Source organism: Sorex fumeus, unplaced genomic scaffold (genome assembly GCF_029834395.1).
Source record: "Sorex fumeus unplaced genomic scaffold, SorFum_2.1 ptg000030l, whole genome shotgun sequence".
NCBI classification, from domain to species: domain Eukaryota; kingdom Metazoa; phylum Chordata; class Mammalia; order Eulipotyphla; family Soricidae; genus Sorex; species Sorex fumeus.
The window spans coordinates 7,360,166-7,375,745 of NW_026606087.1; the positions used below are offsets into that span (position 1 = coordinate 7,360,166).

At 41.2% G+C, this 15,580-nt stretch overlaps 1 protein-coding gene across 1 annotated transcript in view; it reads left to right on the forward strand.

Moving 5' to 3' along the window:
- IRAG1 (inositol 1,4,5-triphosphate receptor associated 1) overlaps positions 1-14,733 on the forward strand; it is a 137,037-nt gene extending 122,304 nt beyond the window's left edge. The window contains exons 19-21 of the mRNA XM_056116227.1: positions 3,806-3,925; positions 5,488-5,622; positions 11,203-14,733. Coding sequence (XP_055972202.1) covers positions 3,806-3,925; positions 5,488-5,622; positions 11,203-11,446 — 499 coding nt within the window. The 3' untranslated portion in view covers positions 11,447-14,733. The remainder of the gene's footprint in view (positions 1-3,805; positions 3,926-5,487; positions 5,623-11,202) is intronic.
- Positions 14,734-15,580: the final 847 nt, after the last annotated feature.

The following is a 15,580-nucleotide window of genomic DNA, read 5'->3' on the forward strand; positions in this document are numbered from 1 at the left end:
TTCTATTGTGCTTTTTTACCACCTCTGATTCTTGGGCTGCCTCTATATGAGGGAATCAAGGGGGTAAGGGTTGTTCAGGGTTAAAACAGTTGTTATTTACCTTCAAATATTGTTTACTACATAGAGAAAATTGACTCTCAGATGCCTATTTTCCTGTCAAACACTACACTTTTACTTACTACTCTTTTAAATCACCAAGAGCTGGGCATAAAAAAAATATTTTTGATTTGATGTGTATCAGAGAACAATGTGTGCCTCATTTTAATTAATCGTCCCTGAAAGAATTCTTGCAAGATTTGAATGGAGAAAAGATGCCAAGAAGCATAATTGGCCCAGAAATCCCTAGAGTGGGCATAAGTCGTGCTCAGCAACACGTTTATAGCTCTGAAGAGAAATAGCGTCAACTCAGTCCAAACATTGGGTTCTCAGGAAATAAGCATTTACTGAACCATTAAAGGACCTGATTATTTTATAAGAACAATTGGCAGCACCACCAGGAATGATTCCTGAGCCCAGAGCAAAGAGTAAAAACCACTTGGCTCGAAATCCTCAAAAAAAAAAAAAAAAGTAAATAACCAGCAGTGACTTAAAGACTATGAAATTTTTGTTTGCACATCAATTCAATTTCTGTTCAGCAAAGCTTTAACATATGCATGGGTATGTTGAGCACATATAGATGTTAACTTAAGAAATTTATCAATGCAATTTTATGTAAATTTTCTGTTTTAATTTTGTATTCTATTATGAAGTATCAGAATACATATATCAAGTAATACTCTCTTAAATATATAAATAATTGGCAATTTATTAGCTTGCATTTTAGGGGAGGCACACTTGGATGTGTTCAGGACTCAGTCCTAGCTTTGAGCTCAGAAATAACTCCTGGCAATGCTTGGGGGATTCGATGAAGTGCTGGGGATCAAACTCTGGTCAGCCATGTGCAAGGCAAGTGCCTTAACTAACCCTTGAGCTATTTCTCTGGATCCTTGGATACTGTTATAGATCTAATTTAGAAGAACCTCAGATTCCTTCGAAATTTACCAATAAGTTAACTATATAATTACTATTGTTTGTATTATTATAAGTACTGGTGACAATAATAATTACCATCTGTTGACTATCATATTTGACAGAATGTATCTACATTTCTTCACAAATTCCTACACCATCACTGTAAGGTGCACATTTTTTCTTTGTTTGCTTAGTTTTTGGTCACACCCAATGGTGTACAGGGATTACTCCCAGCTCTGCATTCAGAGATCACTCCTGAAGGTGCTGGGGGAACCACATGAGTGCTCAGATTTGAACCTGGGTCAGTTGTGTACATAAGAAAAGCATCCTACCTGTTGTGCCCCAATCCATATAAGGTATACCTTGTGCTATAATAGTTCAGAATTCCAAAGTTCAGTAAGATAAAAAAAATTGTATGTATTGGAGTTGGGATTTGAACAGTTTATTTTTGTCTTTGTGAGTTTTTCCTTCTTTATACATGTTTATTCTTAACCTCTAAGCTTGACAGTTGTGAATAAAAGAAAACTCTGCTACCAATATTTTATTTCTAATATAGAAACATATATCATATAAAAAGACCTTCCCTGCCCTTGGCATAGCTTTGTTTTTCTGTTCTTATTCAATTTCAAATAGGAAATGGCACATGAAGGGAAGGTCATGGATATTGTAATTTGCAAAAAAGGGAGCAGTGTTATGAATAACTAATATTTTTAGATTGTTATCTTTCTTGTTCACAATGGGTTTTGGTTTTCAACCTAATGAAATGAAAATTTAACAAAGCCCAGGAATACTAAGAGATGGGAAGCCAATACCAAGAATGAGAAGCTATGTCTCACTTGCTGAGAAGCTGGTTTGGGGAAGAGGAGACAATGTAATCTTTCAGAGTTCGAATCCAATTTTGGTTAAGTGTTTTAATCTCATCTATTTGAGGCCACCTCCATGACATCACTCCTTGTGGGACTCCAGACATGTGTAGCTGTGTGGTGGGGATTATTGGAAAGACCTAGCTAACGTAATACTTCCTCTCAATTCATGAACCCAGACCTCTAATGGGCTCCTGGCACTGCCCAACATCCTACTCTAGTTTTATTTTTTCTCAATGACCACTCAAGTATCTTAGTTCCTCTGTTCTTTCATTCCTTCTTTTTTCTCTATCTCAATTTCACTCTTTCTTTTTTTCCTCTATTTCTCTCTCTTCCCATGGTTTTGGTTTGGTTTTTTTGTTGTTTGTTTGTTTTGTGGCCACACCCAGCTCAGCTTTTGGGTTACTCATGGCTCTGCTCAGTGAATTACTCCTGGTGATGCATATGGGGCAGACTCTTCTCCCTAGTCAAATGAGTGTATCTTTGTCTTTACCATGCTCACCTCCCATTCCAAATGACTGTTCTCATCATTTCATCAAAGTTCACCTTGGTGTTCATATGATCAGATCTAATAGGCACTTTCTCATCTGACTCAGACTCTGAGTGTGTTTGGGACACATTTAACTCACCACCCTCATTGGCTTGATACACTACCCTCATTAGGCTCCCAGGAGTCCAAAGCTTCTGGGTTTTCTTCTCCCTCTCTGAGTGCTACTTATCAGTTTCCTGATAGACTCCATCTTTCTTCTCAGTCATAGGGTGGAGATATTTGGGATTTGATCCTGGGTTCTTTTCTCATCCTTCCTGATGTTGCCCTAGGCAATTTTATCCATGTCTTCTGCCTTTAAATATCTGTATTCTGATAGTACCCAATGAATTTCTGTAGGCGCAAACTCTTTTCTCATCCATTAACTACACCCAACTGCTGATTTGATAGCCCCACCTGTGCCTCAAAGTACCTTGCAGACTTTGAACTTCATCTTGTCCAAAATGAATTTGTCATTCCTGTTTTCAGCTCCTCAAATGTCTCTGCATGGTTTGCATCTCAGTCTTCTTAGAGCCTGTATTCTCTGCCTAAAAGGATCTTTCTCTGCTGTAGATTTAGCTAGCTTTTCAGCCTTCAGTCTGTGCTTCAGCACACCACTTTGGAGAAATATCTTCTCACCACACAATCTCAGCTGATGTTCTCCTTGTTATTTTTGGCTACTGTACAGATTTTGCCCTTTTTTCCCCATAAATTTGTAATTCAGTGCATTTTATTTTCCTTTGTGGAGACTTTCTCTCCTGCTAACATCTGTTCTGGCAAGGCTATTTCTGTCATTTTCCAAGACGGCCAAGGAACATTATAAGGCACAAGTAATTTAGTGTGCACTAATTGAAAAGGAATGAGTGGGAATTGTGCTGAAGAATATGGAAGCAAGATGATCCCCAAGGTTTTGGTTCATCTCCATCTTTCTCAGTTTAGTGGAGCTTCCAATAATTGTTCACTTATGGCAGTTCCTGGAATAAGGATGAAGTTGGATTTATTTGGAGAACAGGGAAGTTACTGTAGTGTATGAAGACCTAATAAAATTCATGGATGAGGATCTTTGTAAAATCTTACCTCAAGATAGGATAGAAAGAATCCCATGAATAATAAGTTCCTTCGCTCCTAATCAAGAATCAGGCAAGGCACTGGAGAGATAGTACAGTATATAGGGTGTTTGCCTTGCACACAGCCAACCCAGGTTCAATCTTGGCATACCATTTGGACTCCTGGGCACTGCCAAAAGTAATTCCTGAGCACAGAGACAGGAGTAATCCCTAAGCATTATTGGGTGTGCAACTCCCCCTCCCCTCCCCCAAACAAAGAATCAGGCGAAAGATCTAATTTGGTTTTCAGATGCTCAATCTTTTTCTAAACATTGCCTGTACTTCCCTCTTCTCTCTAGTGGAAAGACAAACGGGGACCCAGATTGTGAACCGCCTGTTCCTGTGCCCACTCCAAGCTGCCCAGAAGAGATTAGCCAGGAGACCAAGGCCAGGGTGGAGGATGAAGCCTACAACAAGGGGTGAGTCAGATGTCAGCTGCCCTGAGGTCACCTGGCAGACCTCAGAAGACACCTTCCCACGGCCTTTCCAGTCTCTTAGTGGATTTAGGGAAGCAGCCAGGGACTTGGGGACCGCCCTGTCTCAGCAAGGAACTACGTAGGAAAGAGCAATGCTGTTCCACAGGAAGGACAGGAGGAAGCAGGGTGAGAGGGTGTGGTTAGACAGTAACTAATCTGCTCTCTGTTTAGGCAGAAAGTCACCCAAACACCACTGCTCAGAATGGTCTGGAAGTCAGGGGCTCTGTTTGGGTTCCTCTTGGTGGTGCATGATGCTTCCTGACACACGCCCAGAGCAGTTGTGCTGCTGCCAACCATGTCCAGTAGCTGCTGTAATGCCACTTCTTAGAACTCCCCTGGCCATCCCTTCTCCCTGGAAAGTGGAGTCCCCTCAAATTCCAACTGTACTTCTGTGGATTTGGAGTAGCACTTTCAATTTATTGTCACTTATGAATGGGTCAAATCCTGAACAAGGCCCAATCCTGAGCCAGAAACAGAATCACTTCTAAGAAACCCTGTGCCCTTGGGGCTGGAGGGATAGCACAGCAGGTAGAGCGTTTGTCTTGCACACAGCCGACCCATGTTTGATTCCCAGCATCCCATATGGTCCCCTGAGCACCACCAGGGATAATTTCTGAGTGCAGAGCCAGGAGTAACCCCTGTGCATCGCCGGGTGTGACCCAAAGAGCAAAAAAAAGAAAATAAACCCTGTGTCCTTTCCCTACAGTTCTTGAGGAAGACTAATGTGGAGTGCAAGTTTCTATGGACAGTCCCATATGTGTGTGCTGGCCTTACCCCCTGGGCTGTTAGAAAAGCAAAATGAGTGCAATCATGAAGATAGGGATCCTGGGAGAAGGAAATCAGAAGGCTTTCTCTTGGAAATCCTGACTTTTCCCTCATAGAAAACAAGATGGGGGGTAAATACCTCCTTTGGCTATGTAAGAACTTAGAGAGACTTCCATAAATCTCCTCAACAAGCCTCCATGGTGGTGTCCCCCTTCCTAAAACAAGACAGATGTCTGATCCTTCCTCACAGTATCGTAACCCTTTGTAATTGGGTTCCTCTTGGTGGTGCATGATGCTTCCTGACACACGCCCAGAGCAGTTGTGCTGCTGCCAACCATGTCCAGTAGCTGCTGTAATGCCACTTCTTAGAACTCCCCTGGCCATCCCTTCTCCCTGGAAAGTGGAGTCCCCTCCCCAGTTTCCAGATGGTGGATGAAGCTCTGAGGTTATAGAAAGACAAAGAAATGGAATCCCTACAGAAGGTTGCAAGTCCAGTCAGGAGTTTTCCCATATCACACTTTCACATAAACAGGAAGGATGACTGAGGGGTGAGGGGAAATTGTTCTGACATTAGCCACTTTGGAACTCAGCAGAGCTACCCAGCTTTTTCCTGTTGTGTGGAGCCACAGGAAGTGTGTCATTATTGAAGATACATGGGTCCCCTCCTCTAGGAATGCAGGAAAGGATATGCTGTGCCTGGTCTTCAGACTCACATGTCCCAGTTTTTTTTGCCCCCCAAGATACCAGGAAGGTCTAAAGAAGACCAAGGAGCTTCAAGAGCTGAAGGAGGAGGAAGAGGAACCAAAGAGTGAGAATTCTGAAGAACCTGAAGAAGTAGAAGAAACTGAAGAGGAGGAAAAGGACAAGAGAAGCAGGTTGGAGCCTTTGTTGTTACTGCAATGAGTGAACATTCATTTAGGGCACAGTCCAAGGCAGGAGAGCATCTGGGCCCTAGTCAACAGAAACCAGAGGCATTCGTGTTGGGGGAGGAGACAGAGGTAATGCCAAAGAGCCCATGTCACTCATGAACAAATGTTGACAAGAGGTAGGGAGTCAGAATGGTCAAGAGCAAGGCCACCAGCATGCAGGGACTCTTGGGCACTGAGAAACAGCATGGAGTCCTGACTGAGTCTCCTAGTCATCCCAAGAGAGTGAGTCACAGTCCAGGAGAGCTTGCCTGAAACCTGGACATGTATTTGGACAAAAACAGGCGACCAACTCATCTTAGATTTATAGATTGGTCTCCCACAAATTCCATAATGCTCGAACAGTCTGAACGGCATTTTCATTTGGGATTGAAAATACTTGAGATTTTCTCTGTTAACATATGTTATGTTTTTAAGTATATTTTCCCTAAATTGCATGTATGTGTGTACACTTACACACACATATATAGTACGTGTATATATAGTATAGATCCTGCATCTTGTCCTACCTGTGCCTTATTGCTTTAATGACCACATAAATGGCCAGGCTTTTAGCAAATCTTCTACTCTATTATCTCTATTTGTGAATTTAAGCAGGAAATCCCAGAGTTCGATTTTTTTTAAATGTTGCTATATAAGACTGAAAACACTTTACCAAAATCTATGTTTCTAGACCTCCAGACTATTCATCATCCAGGTGATTTTAAGCCAAAATTATTAGTTGCTAAACTCAATTAGCTGCTGAACTCAAGACAGTATAAGCTGTGCCTAACTCTGGAGCACGTAACAAATAAAGTAGCAAAGAGAGAGAAGTAGAGGAATGGTGAGAGGCACACAGAAACAGATAATAGAACCCAATTAGTTGAAGAAATTCAGCCAGAAATCTCAGCTTGAGAGGACCCCAATGTTTGAGGGCAGTCTAGGAGAGCTGCCTGGAGGTCTCAGTGTTGAAAACACAAAAACACACCACCTCCCTAATTTTTAAATAATAATTAAAGACCCTCCCAAGTTTGAACAGTGATAGTCTGAAGTTATAATTCTACTCTCCTTAAATTTCTCTTCCTTATACTGGGGGTGGGGGGAGGGGATGGCGAACAAGGGTGGTGTCCTCTCTTCTGTGTGCCCAGGCCTTCATACCCTCCTTGCCCCTTCACGTAGTCAAATCCAGTCCTGACCCAAAGCCTTTGCTTTGGTTGCCATCAATACAGCTAACTAAACAGGCAGGAACTTCCAAACACCAGGCGAGAACAAAGGAGAATTAAACACCGAGAGCACATGCATATAAACAGTCTGGTTTACAAAGCACAGGCTTAGTCTTTACCTAGCTCATGAGATCACAAATGATTTGTGGCTCCTCATTTCAAGGGACTCCAGGGGATGAAAGGTTTTGCCTGGGCCCCTTCTCTTCCCCTCCTGCCGCTGCACATCTGCCATCTGAGTGATCTCTGGGTCCTACCAATCCTTTTCCCAGCTCCCTCCAGATCCACTTTCTGGATTTGAGACCTCCCTCAGGTGTGGAATCCTTGTCCTGCTATATGGGGGAGAGCAGGGGAGTTTCATTTTTTCAGATCCATCTGTTTGGCACCATATTCTTCATCCCCACTAACATTGGTGTGGCTGGTTGTGCTATTGCTAGCATGTGTCATGTCATAAGTTCAATTCTCAGCACTGAATAGCATCTGGAGCACTGCTGGTTTTGACCCTGTAGTTTTGGTGCTTATCTTCCCCCCCCCACCAGAAAAGGAACCTTTTTGTTTGAGGGGGGTCTATACACAATAGTGCATAGGGCATTTTCCAGCTGAGGGATTGATTCAGGTAGTGCTGGCAGTAGATGGGTGGTAATATGGGGAACCATGACATAACAGGGATCAAACCCAGATCAAAGCATTCACATCCCACTGAGTTATCTCTTTGGTTGCAAAAGGTAACTGTAGATACTGCTGTCATACATTGTCCACTCACAGTTACAGGCTCTCTGTCACTCAAGCCAGACTGGCCCTAGTAACTGTTATATTCCATCTTTATTTACTCCTGCCTCCATTAGACACACAGTTCCCCATATGCACCTGCATTCATATGATTTACCCCAAGAAAATTTTGTCATCTCACTAACAAGCAAGATCTGAAACTATAAAGAGACACATATTCTTCTGAATGCATTTAAAAAATTGATCTAACCTTGGCAATTGATCTCTAATTTAAGAGATTTAATATCAAACTCTTAAGCCTTTTTGTCTAAATTTTTGCTTTTCTGGATAGTGGAGGTAACCTTTTATAGACATTGTTTTCTGGAGGATCGGCTTTAGTGAGCTTTGGGTAAATCAACCCAATGTTTTGAGTGTCTTAGAGCAGAACACAGTTCCTGATATTTACCTAACACTTGAACAAAAGAGCAGCAGAACACGTAAGTCTTTTCTTTAGCTGCAGTCTGCAAACCTGCTTTAGGTGATTAGGGTGATAATCATCACATTCTATTAGTTTTCCAAGCACTCCCAGAAAACAAAATTTGCCTGATCAAGTTTAAGTCCCCGGAGTAACCTCATTTCAATCATTAAAATGTCCACTTGCCTGCAAGAGTCAAAAACCACAACTTACAAGATTCAGACTTCTTTCCTCTCCCAGATGTGGTCTGCTTTATCAAAGGAGAGAACACAACTTCTTCCTGTATCTCATTTGCGTTACCCCTTTTTCCCCTCCTTTTCCTCACTTACAAAGTTTCTATGTCTGACTCCAGGGAATGGTGAGCAGGGAATTGATATTAAGGGGGAGGGAAGGTATTACTTAAATAGTATTATTGTGAGTAGGTGCCATGGCTTAGCAGAGATTTTTCTGGCCTTATTTAGTGTAGTGCCTCACCAGACATGCAGAAAAGTGAAGCTCTGCTCCATCTACATTCAGACACATTCAGACACGTTAATGCTGTTGCTAGGATCTTTCAACCACAGTTCCCTTGACGTGGTCAAATGCATTTCTTGTAGTTGATCACTTAAAATCTCTGTCTTTGGGAATCTAGAAGGGAATCTTTTCATTGTTCATCTTCTAAATAATTTTTCTGGAAAGATCTATTATGTCGCATGCTAGCTATCCTTCCCCTGATTATATTCAGGTAAGTGGAAGCATATACCTTTGGCCTACTAATGGCAGGAGGACAGTTTTCCTACCATGGTCTCATACTCTCAACCCAGAGGGCATTTTAGCATGATTATTGCCATTCATATTTCTCAGGTAATTACCACACATCAAGTTCTCTATGTTCATTGATAGTGACTTACCAAGCTCTCCAATCAGCATCTCTGAAGCCTCTCTCCCTAGGCCCAGGTGACAGGAAGACAAACTTAACCCTCCTTATGAGTAATTAAAATATCAAAAATCGTTTTCAAAGGCATTATATTTCTTATTTAATTAAACTTCTAGCCTCCCTTACTAGCTGGAAGGAAATGAATGAGAGTGTCATAAAAGCAGATCTTGGCCTCCTCCTTTGCATTGCACTTACTAGTAAAAGTGGAGTAGGAGTAACCTACTCAAGAAACTTTCTTTGGAACATTGGAAATTGCATCCCTAAAGGAAGATAAAATAATAATCTCAAGTCATATATAAATAGAATCTAAATTGGGCTTCCTATTAGTTACAAAAGTGACTTCACTACAATTGCTGTGCTCATTGACTTAATTGTTCCCGAAATGATTCTCAAAGAGTCCCCACATGGAAAAGAAGTCAATCGGTTGGTTCCTTAGCATCTGAGGCAGAACCTCTGAGCATCTGGTATTTTTCAAAGGAAGGTTTTGTTGAGTCTTTTCATCCATAATAAGGCATCTTTTTTTAACTGTGAATTAGAGCCCAGTATGTCTCAGCAAATGGCCTACATATTTCACAATCTATATGAGCACTGAGATACATTTAGAAAGCCCTGCTGTCACTTTATTTATTTATTCCATCTGGTGATTCTCAGCATTTTCAATTTTTAACACTTTAAAAAATAGATCTTGGATTAGAAGCAACTAATTCTAGCTTAATGAATGTGTCCAAGGGTTTCTCCAGAGAACTCTAAGAATGAACTCTTCTAGTGGACCAGATGACTTTTCACTAGACTTCAGAGAGAGTAGAAAGTTGGGGGGAAAAAAAGAAAAATGAGAGTGAAGAAAAGAAATGAAGAGAGAGAGAGAGAGAGAGAGAGAGAAAGGAAGGTGGGAGTAGAAAAAAGAGAAGAGAAAGAGAGAGAAAATAGAGAATAAACAGTAATGAGGTTGAAAAGTCTTCTTCAGTAATTCACACAGAGGTTGATTTCTGTAGGCTACTCATCTCAGTAGCACTGATATGATGTGGAGCTCTTGAGGTCAATCTGATTTCTTGCCATTTATCACTGGATATTATGAGTCATCTAATCTGACTGGTTAAAGAAACTTTGGTACATTCACACAATGGAGTACTATGTGGCTGTTAGAAAAGATGAATTCATGAAATTTACATACAAGTGGTACTACATGGAAAGTATCATGTTAAGCAAAATGACTCAGAAAGAAAGGGATAGATACATTGCATTCATCTGGGGAACATAAAGTAACAAAATAGGAGACTAACACCCAAGAATGGCCGAGATTAGTACCAGGAATTTTACTCCATGGCTTGGAGGCCAGCCACACATGCTAGGGGAAAGGGGAGCTCAGATAGAGAAGGGAACACCAAATAAAGGGTGTTGGGAGGATCCTCCCAGGATGGGAGAAGCATGCTGAAAGTAGACTATAGACCAAACATGATTGTCACCCATTGCCTCTTTTGCAAACCACAACACCCAATAAGAGAGAGAGAAAAAAAGGGAATGCCCTGCCACAGAGGCAGGGTAGGATGGGGGGGGGGAGGGGGGAGGGATACTGGGATCCGTGGTGGTGGGAAATGGGCACTGGTGGAGGGATGGATATTTGATCATTGTATAACTGAAACCCAAGCACAAAAATTTGTAAGTCTACAACTGTACCTCATGATGTCTCACTAATAAAAAAATTTTTTTAAAAGTCATCTAATCTAGGAGCTTAGATAATCCTTACACTCTAGACAGAAGAGAAACTGAAGATAATAAATCACACATCTGCACACAGTGACAGGGGAAAAACTAAAACTTAGAACTGATTAATTCTCTTACATTCAAGGGAAAAGAGTATTGAGTCCACTTAGATGCATGAAAGTATGAGTCAGCTAAGTTTGTATCTGAGACTTGTGGGAGTTTCATGAATAGATCAGGGCATGTATAAATGGTATTCAAGTACCAGAATCAAAGTCATGGAATGCTGGAATGAAAATCACTGAGGATATGTAAATGATAGATTCCTAGATCATACCTAAGACCTTATTCAGTTGGTTTGGGATGGCTGGAATAATTGCCATCAGGGGATTATGTGCATAGTAATTTGTAAACTTGAATTTGTAAACTTCTGCCCCAGACTGCACATGAGGTATCCAAACAGAAAAGTATGAGTCTGGATATTTCATATGTACAAAATATACTAATTCTTTAACTTTTTTTTCACTTGACAGCAAACTTAAAGAATTGGTTCATTTCTTACAAGTCATGTATCCCAAACTGTGTCAGCATTGGCAAGTAATCTGGATGATGGCTGCAGCGATGTTTGTCTTGACTGTCATTCTGGGGCTCTACAATACCTATAACTCTAGTGTGGAGCAGGCTGAAGTGTCCTCTGGGATATCTTCCTGCTCTGCAGCCCAATGGAACTCCTGGTGGGGCTCAGGACTCCAGCATGAGCAGCCTACAGAGCAGTAGGACCTCTGATGCCAGCCAGCCCCCTCCTCCAGTGCACAGCCTCCAACCTTTACCCCAGCGCACTGTGTCAGGCCCAGGAATGGGCATATTGCTTCCAGCTCATCAGGAAGGAAGAGGGATTCTTTTGAAGTGAGTAACCTGAGGGAGCCATTCTTACCGTACTTGGTGTCCTTTGAGGATCAACATAAATGCTCTGGGAAAGATTCCGGTGGACAATGAAGTCACTTTCACCAAAGAACTCTTCATAGAAGGGGAGGTTACCTACCCCTGCTCACAGAGGAAGTAAAGCTCCTTCTCTGCAAGGAAGAGCAAGAAGCTCACTCTCTCATTTTCCATTCCTGCAATCAGAAATCAGGAAGAATTGTGATAAAAAGTCAACTTCAACCCAGAGGATCAGACCTGGAATGTGGAGTTACAGAACATCTGTCTTCCCATTTCCCATCTCATTTTCACTGACTCGTCTTCAACCTCCCATTCATTCCCTGAAAATCAGAGTTTCTTTTTATAGATGTAGGAAACATGTCTTGAACAATACTTAGGCTAAGTTAACTCTGTTTTTGAAATGGGGATGTATGTGTTAATATATATATATATGCATTTGTACACACAGACACACACATACCACCAGACACAGCACACCTGTGCAAGAAGCCAACAACCCTCCAAGCATAAACTCCGAATGTGTGTCCTTGATAAAGAAAATTCATATAAAAATCAACCCACAGGTTTTCACAAGGTGTGGACAGTCACCAAGCACCAGTTCAGTGAGCTCTTCACATATGTTTAAGATGTTTGATAAACACTATAATCTTATGATTTCAATGGAAAACTTATTGGTCCCCATTTCTAATGTGGGTTCTAAGCTGCTGTATAACACAGGATGCTTTCTCTTTGTTCTCTCTGAGAGCAGTTAATTGCCTCTGAAGTGAATGAAGATACATTGTGTGCTTTCAGCTTTCCTGAGTTCACATACAAGTGTGCGTGTGCCTCTTAGTGGTTCAGTTCAAATGGAATTTCTTCCCAAATACAAACTTGAGAGTGTTCCCAATTGTTTAGCATAAAACCAAGAGCACATTCCATCTCTAATTTGACCTCTCACTCCACTTCTATTGCAACTACATTTTTATTCATCCCTCATGAACTTGGAGGGGGTGCAGGCTTCTAGGTAAAATTTATTATGATTGTTTTTATTTTTATTTTGTTATAAATATTGTTTGGTTTGGTCACTAACATCCATATAGAATACATATGCGCCAAATACTGTTCTAGATGTTTTCACTATGAGGTGGTTCCTACTCTTGCCATTTTCAGACAAGTTTGTTTGAAAAACACACCAAAAGTTCCAGCAACTCAGTGAGGACACGAAGTTAATAAATCAAGGAGCTGGACCTCCAGTTCAATAGATTGGATAAAGGGGCTGTACTCTAATACCTGTACAAAACTGCTTCCTTCAGAGATCTGAGCTAAACGCCTTCCATTCCAATCCCCATTTCCCAGAGAGATCCTTCAGCCCCTCCAACCATTCCTGGTTCCCAGACAATACTGTGTTTTTGGTCACAGCTCTGTACTTCCACTCACTAGCTTTCTTTCTGGTATTTTATATTCTGGTCACCCGTTAGAACCAAGTACAAACATCTTTCTCTCCTTACAGACAGTGATCCCCTCCACCAATTTCCCACTATACGCCATGTCATAGACCACATTCTCCTCTGTGTTTTCTGGCACTTTTCCAACATTCCAACATTACTGACATTTAAGACAGCATATCACAATGACTTATGTAGGTGTTTGTCTATCCTTGCACTTTTTCCCAAAGACAAGAACCATGTCTACCCATTCTCTAAGTGAGTGCCTAGCATGGTGACTGATGCTTGGAAGAACATCATTAAATGTTGACTAAAAGAGCAAGTGAATGTCAGAATGTCAGAGAGCATTCTGAGAATAGCTGGCATTTTGCATGCTTTCCAGGACAAGTTGTTTCACCACTACTGTATCAGTGAGAAAAACTATTTTGATTAGCCTCATTTATTCTAATATTTTCAGAATAATCTGAGAGAGTAGGAATGAGACCCAATGAGCAATTCCAGTTCTAAGTTCAGGGACTAGGTTTGACACGAACATTCCTTTAAGAAAGACACCCCTGAATTAGGCCTTACTTCAAAACAGAACGTAGATATGAGGAGAGTGTGTGTGTGTTTGGGGGTGGAGGGTGGTCCTTTTACAGTGGCTAAAAAAAATTGCTATGAGAGAAACCCAGGGCAGAGTTGACCAAGGATGTGCCATTAAGGTAAAGAAGTGCACATCAAGGCAAATGAACTTTGGGGGCATGGATGTATGATCTTCCCTGATGCATCAGTGGTGGTGGTGGAAGTGGGGGTTGTACATGACACTAAGGATTTTAAGGCCCATAGAGTTAGAGACAGGATGCAAATGGAGTTTCCTGCAAGTGACTATGGGGCAGGACTCTGCTGGCAATATCCAGACTCAGTCTTCCTCAAAGAAGGACCAGTTTGTGTTCCCTTGACTATAGGGCTCCCCAGCTTTGTTCCCAGTTGATACAAAGGCCCAGATATGAGGCGCATTGTCTCCTAAACCTCCAGCTGCTCTTCATAAAGATGTGCAAAAATATTTCCAGACAGACACTCCCTGAACTACCCTGTAAGAGAGGGAACGGAGAAGAAGGTGCAGAGTAATGGAAATTCTGAGGGCATTCTTGAAAAAAGGTCAGCATTTCTTCCCTAAAAAGCAAACATTGGCCTGAAGCAGCTGATGTTCTTGCCAAAGCATCCGGGAAACAGACAGGCCCTATATTTTGAACAGTAGCATTGCTCTGGTACAAGAGTTCCCCTCCAAATGCCTCTTAAGTCTGCTGAACTATAGGGCTCTGGGTGTCTACCCCAGTTGTAGACTGATGTGTTGTGTTACTGTTGATGTCACATACTTTTAGTAAAAGGCCCTTTTCAGCTGCTATAAAGACCTTGTGTATTTCTCCTACACACAGCCAGTAGGATAGATGGAGAGGGAAGACTGGATTTGGGTGTGCTAGCAATGAACTATAGTGTCACATACCTGCATTTGAAAATAAAAGCACATTTCCAAAATTTTGGCAGCAGTCAAATTCCTTCTCATTGCGAGGTCTGAGCCATAATCTTGTCTCAATACTGAATTTGATTTCTTCAGATATGAGTGTATCAGAAAGCCCAGCCTCTGGCTGTTTCTACCAGCAGCTTACTCCCAGATTCCAGATCAGTTCTCCACCCTTACCTTATTACAGCGTTTCCTATACTGTCCTGGCCTGTGATTGATTTAGTCATAAGTTTTTCTGTGATAGACATGATTACCATTTCACCCACCCGATTCCCATATCTGGATTATGGTTTTCGATTTTTTTTTTAAGTAAAATACAGGAGACCAGAGACTCTCCTGACCAGTACTATCTATCACACCCCCTCTACTTCTTTCTTTCTAATTCAGAGGGTTCTGTTTTGGAAACTGTGTCTTTAAATGGGCAGAATTCTCACAGAATTCAATGATTAATATGAGCAAGAAATAAAAACTAGTGTTATTAAACCACTGAAATTTGGGGATGCTTGAAAGAGTGGTTAACGTAGCCTGGTGAATGCATAATTTTGAAACAAACATTTGAAATGGGGTATCTTAAAACCAGAATTTCAAAATACAAGGACACTGTCTTAGCAATCTAGTGAGTTAACATTCAAGTAACCATTAAGATTATGTATGCAAATGACAGCTGGTGGGATGATTGTGGGACACCAGCCAGATTACATCTATGCTTATGTAAATAAGAGTTTGTAGAGCACAGACCAATTGAACTGTGTATATAAATGAGGGATCGGTTATCTGAGGTTTTTGATTATCTGACTTCTTCCTCCTCATTTTCTCAATAGTTCAATTTTTATTCAACATATTTTAAACCTGAGACTCAGAGAATTTAAGTGACCTGTTCAAGGTCACACAGATGTTATAACTTAAACTCAAATATAAATATTATCTTCAGTTCAGTATTATAGATCATACCATATATTCTTTTCTTTCATGCCTTATTTCAAAATTTCTACTGCATGGCTGGCAAATGTAGCTCAGAGTTAGAGCACATAACTCCACATATGATGT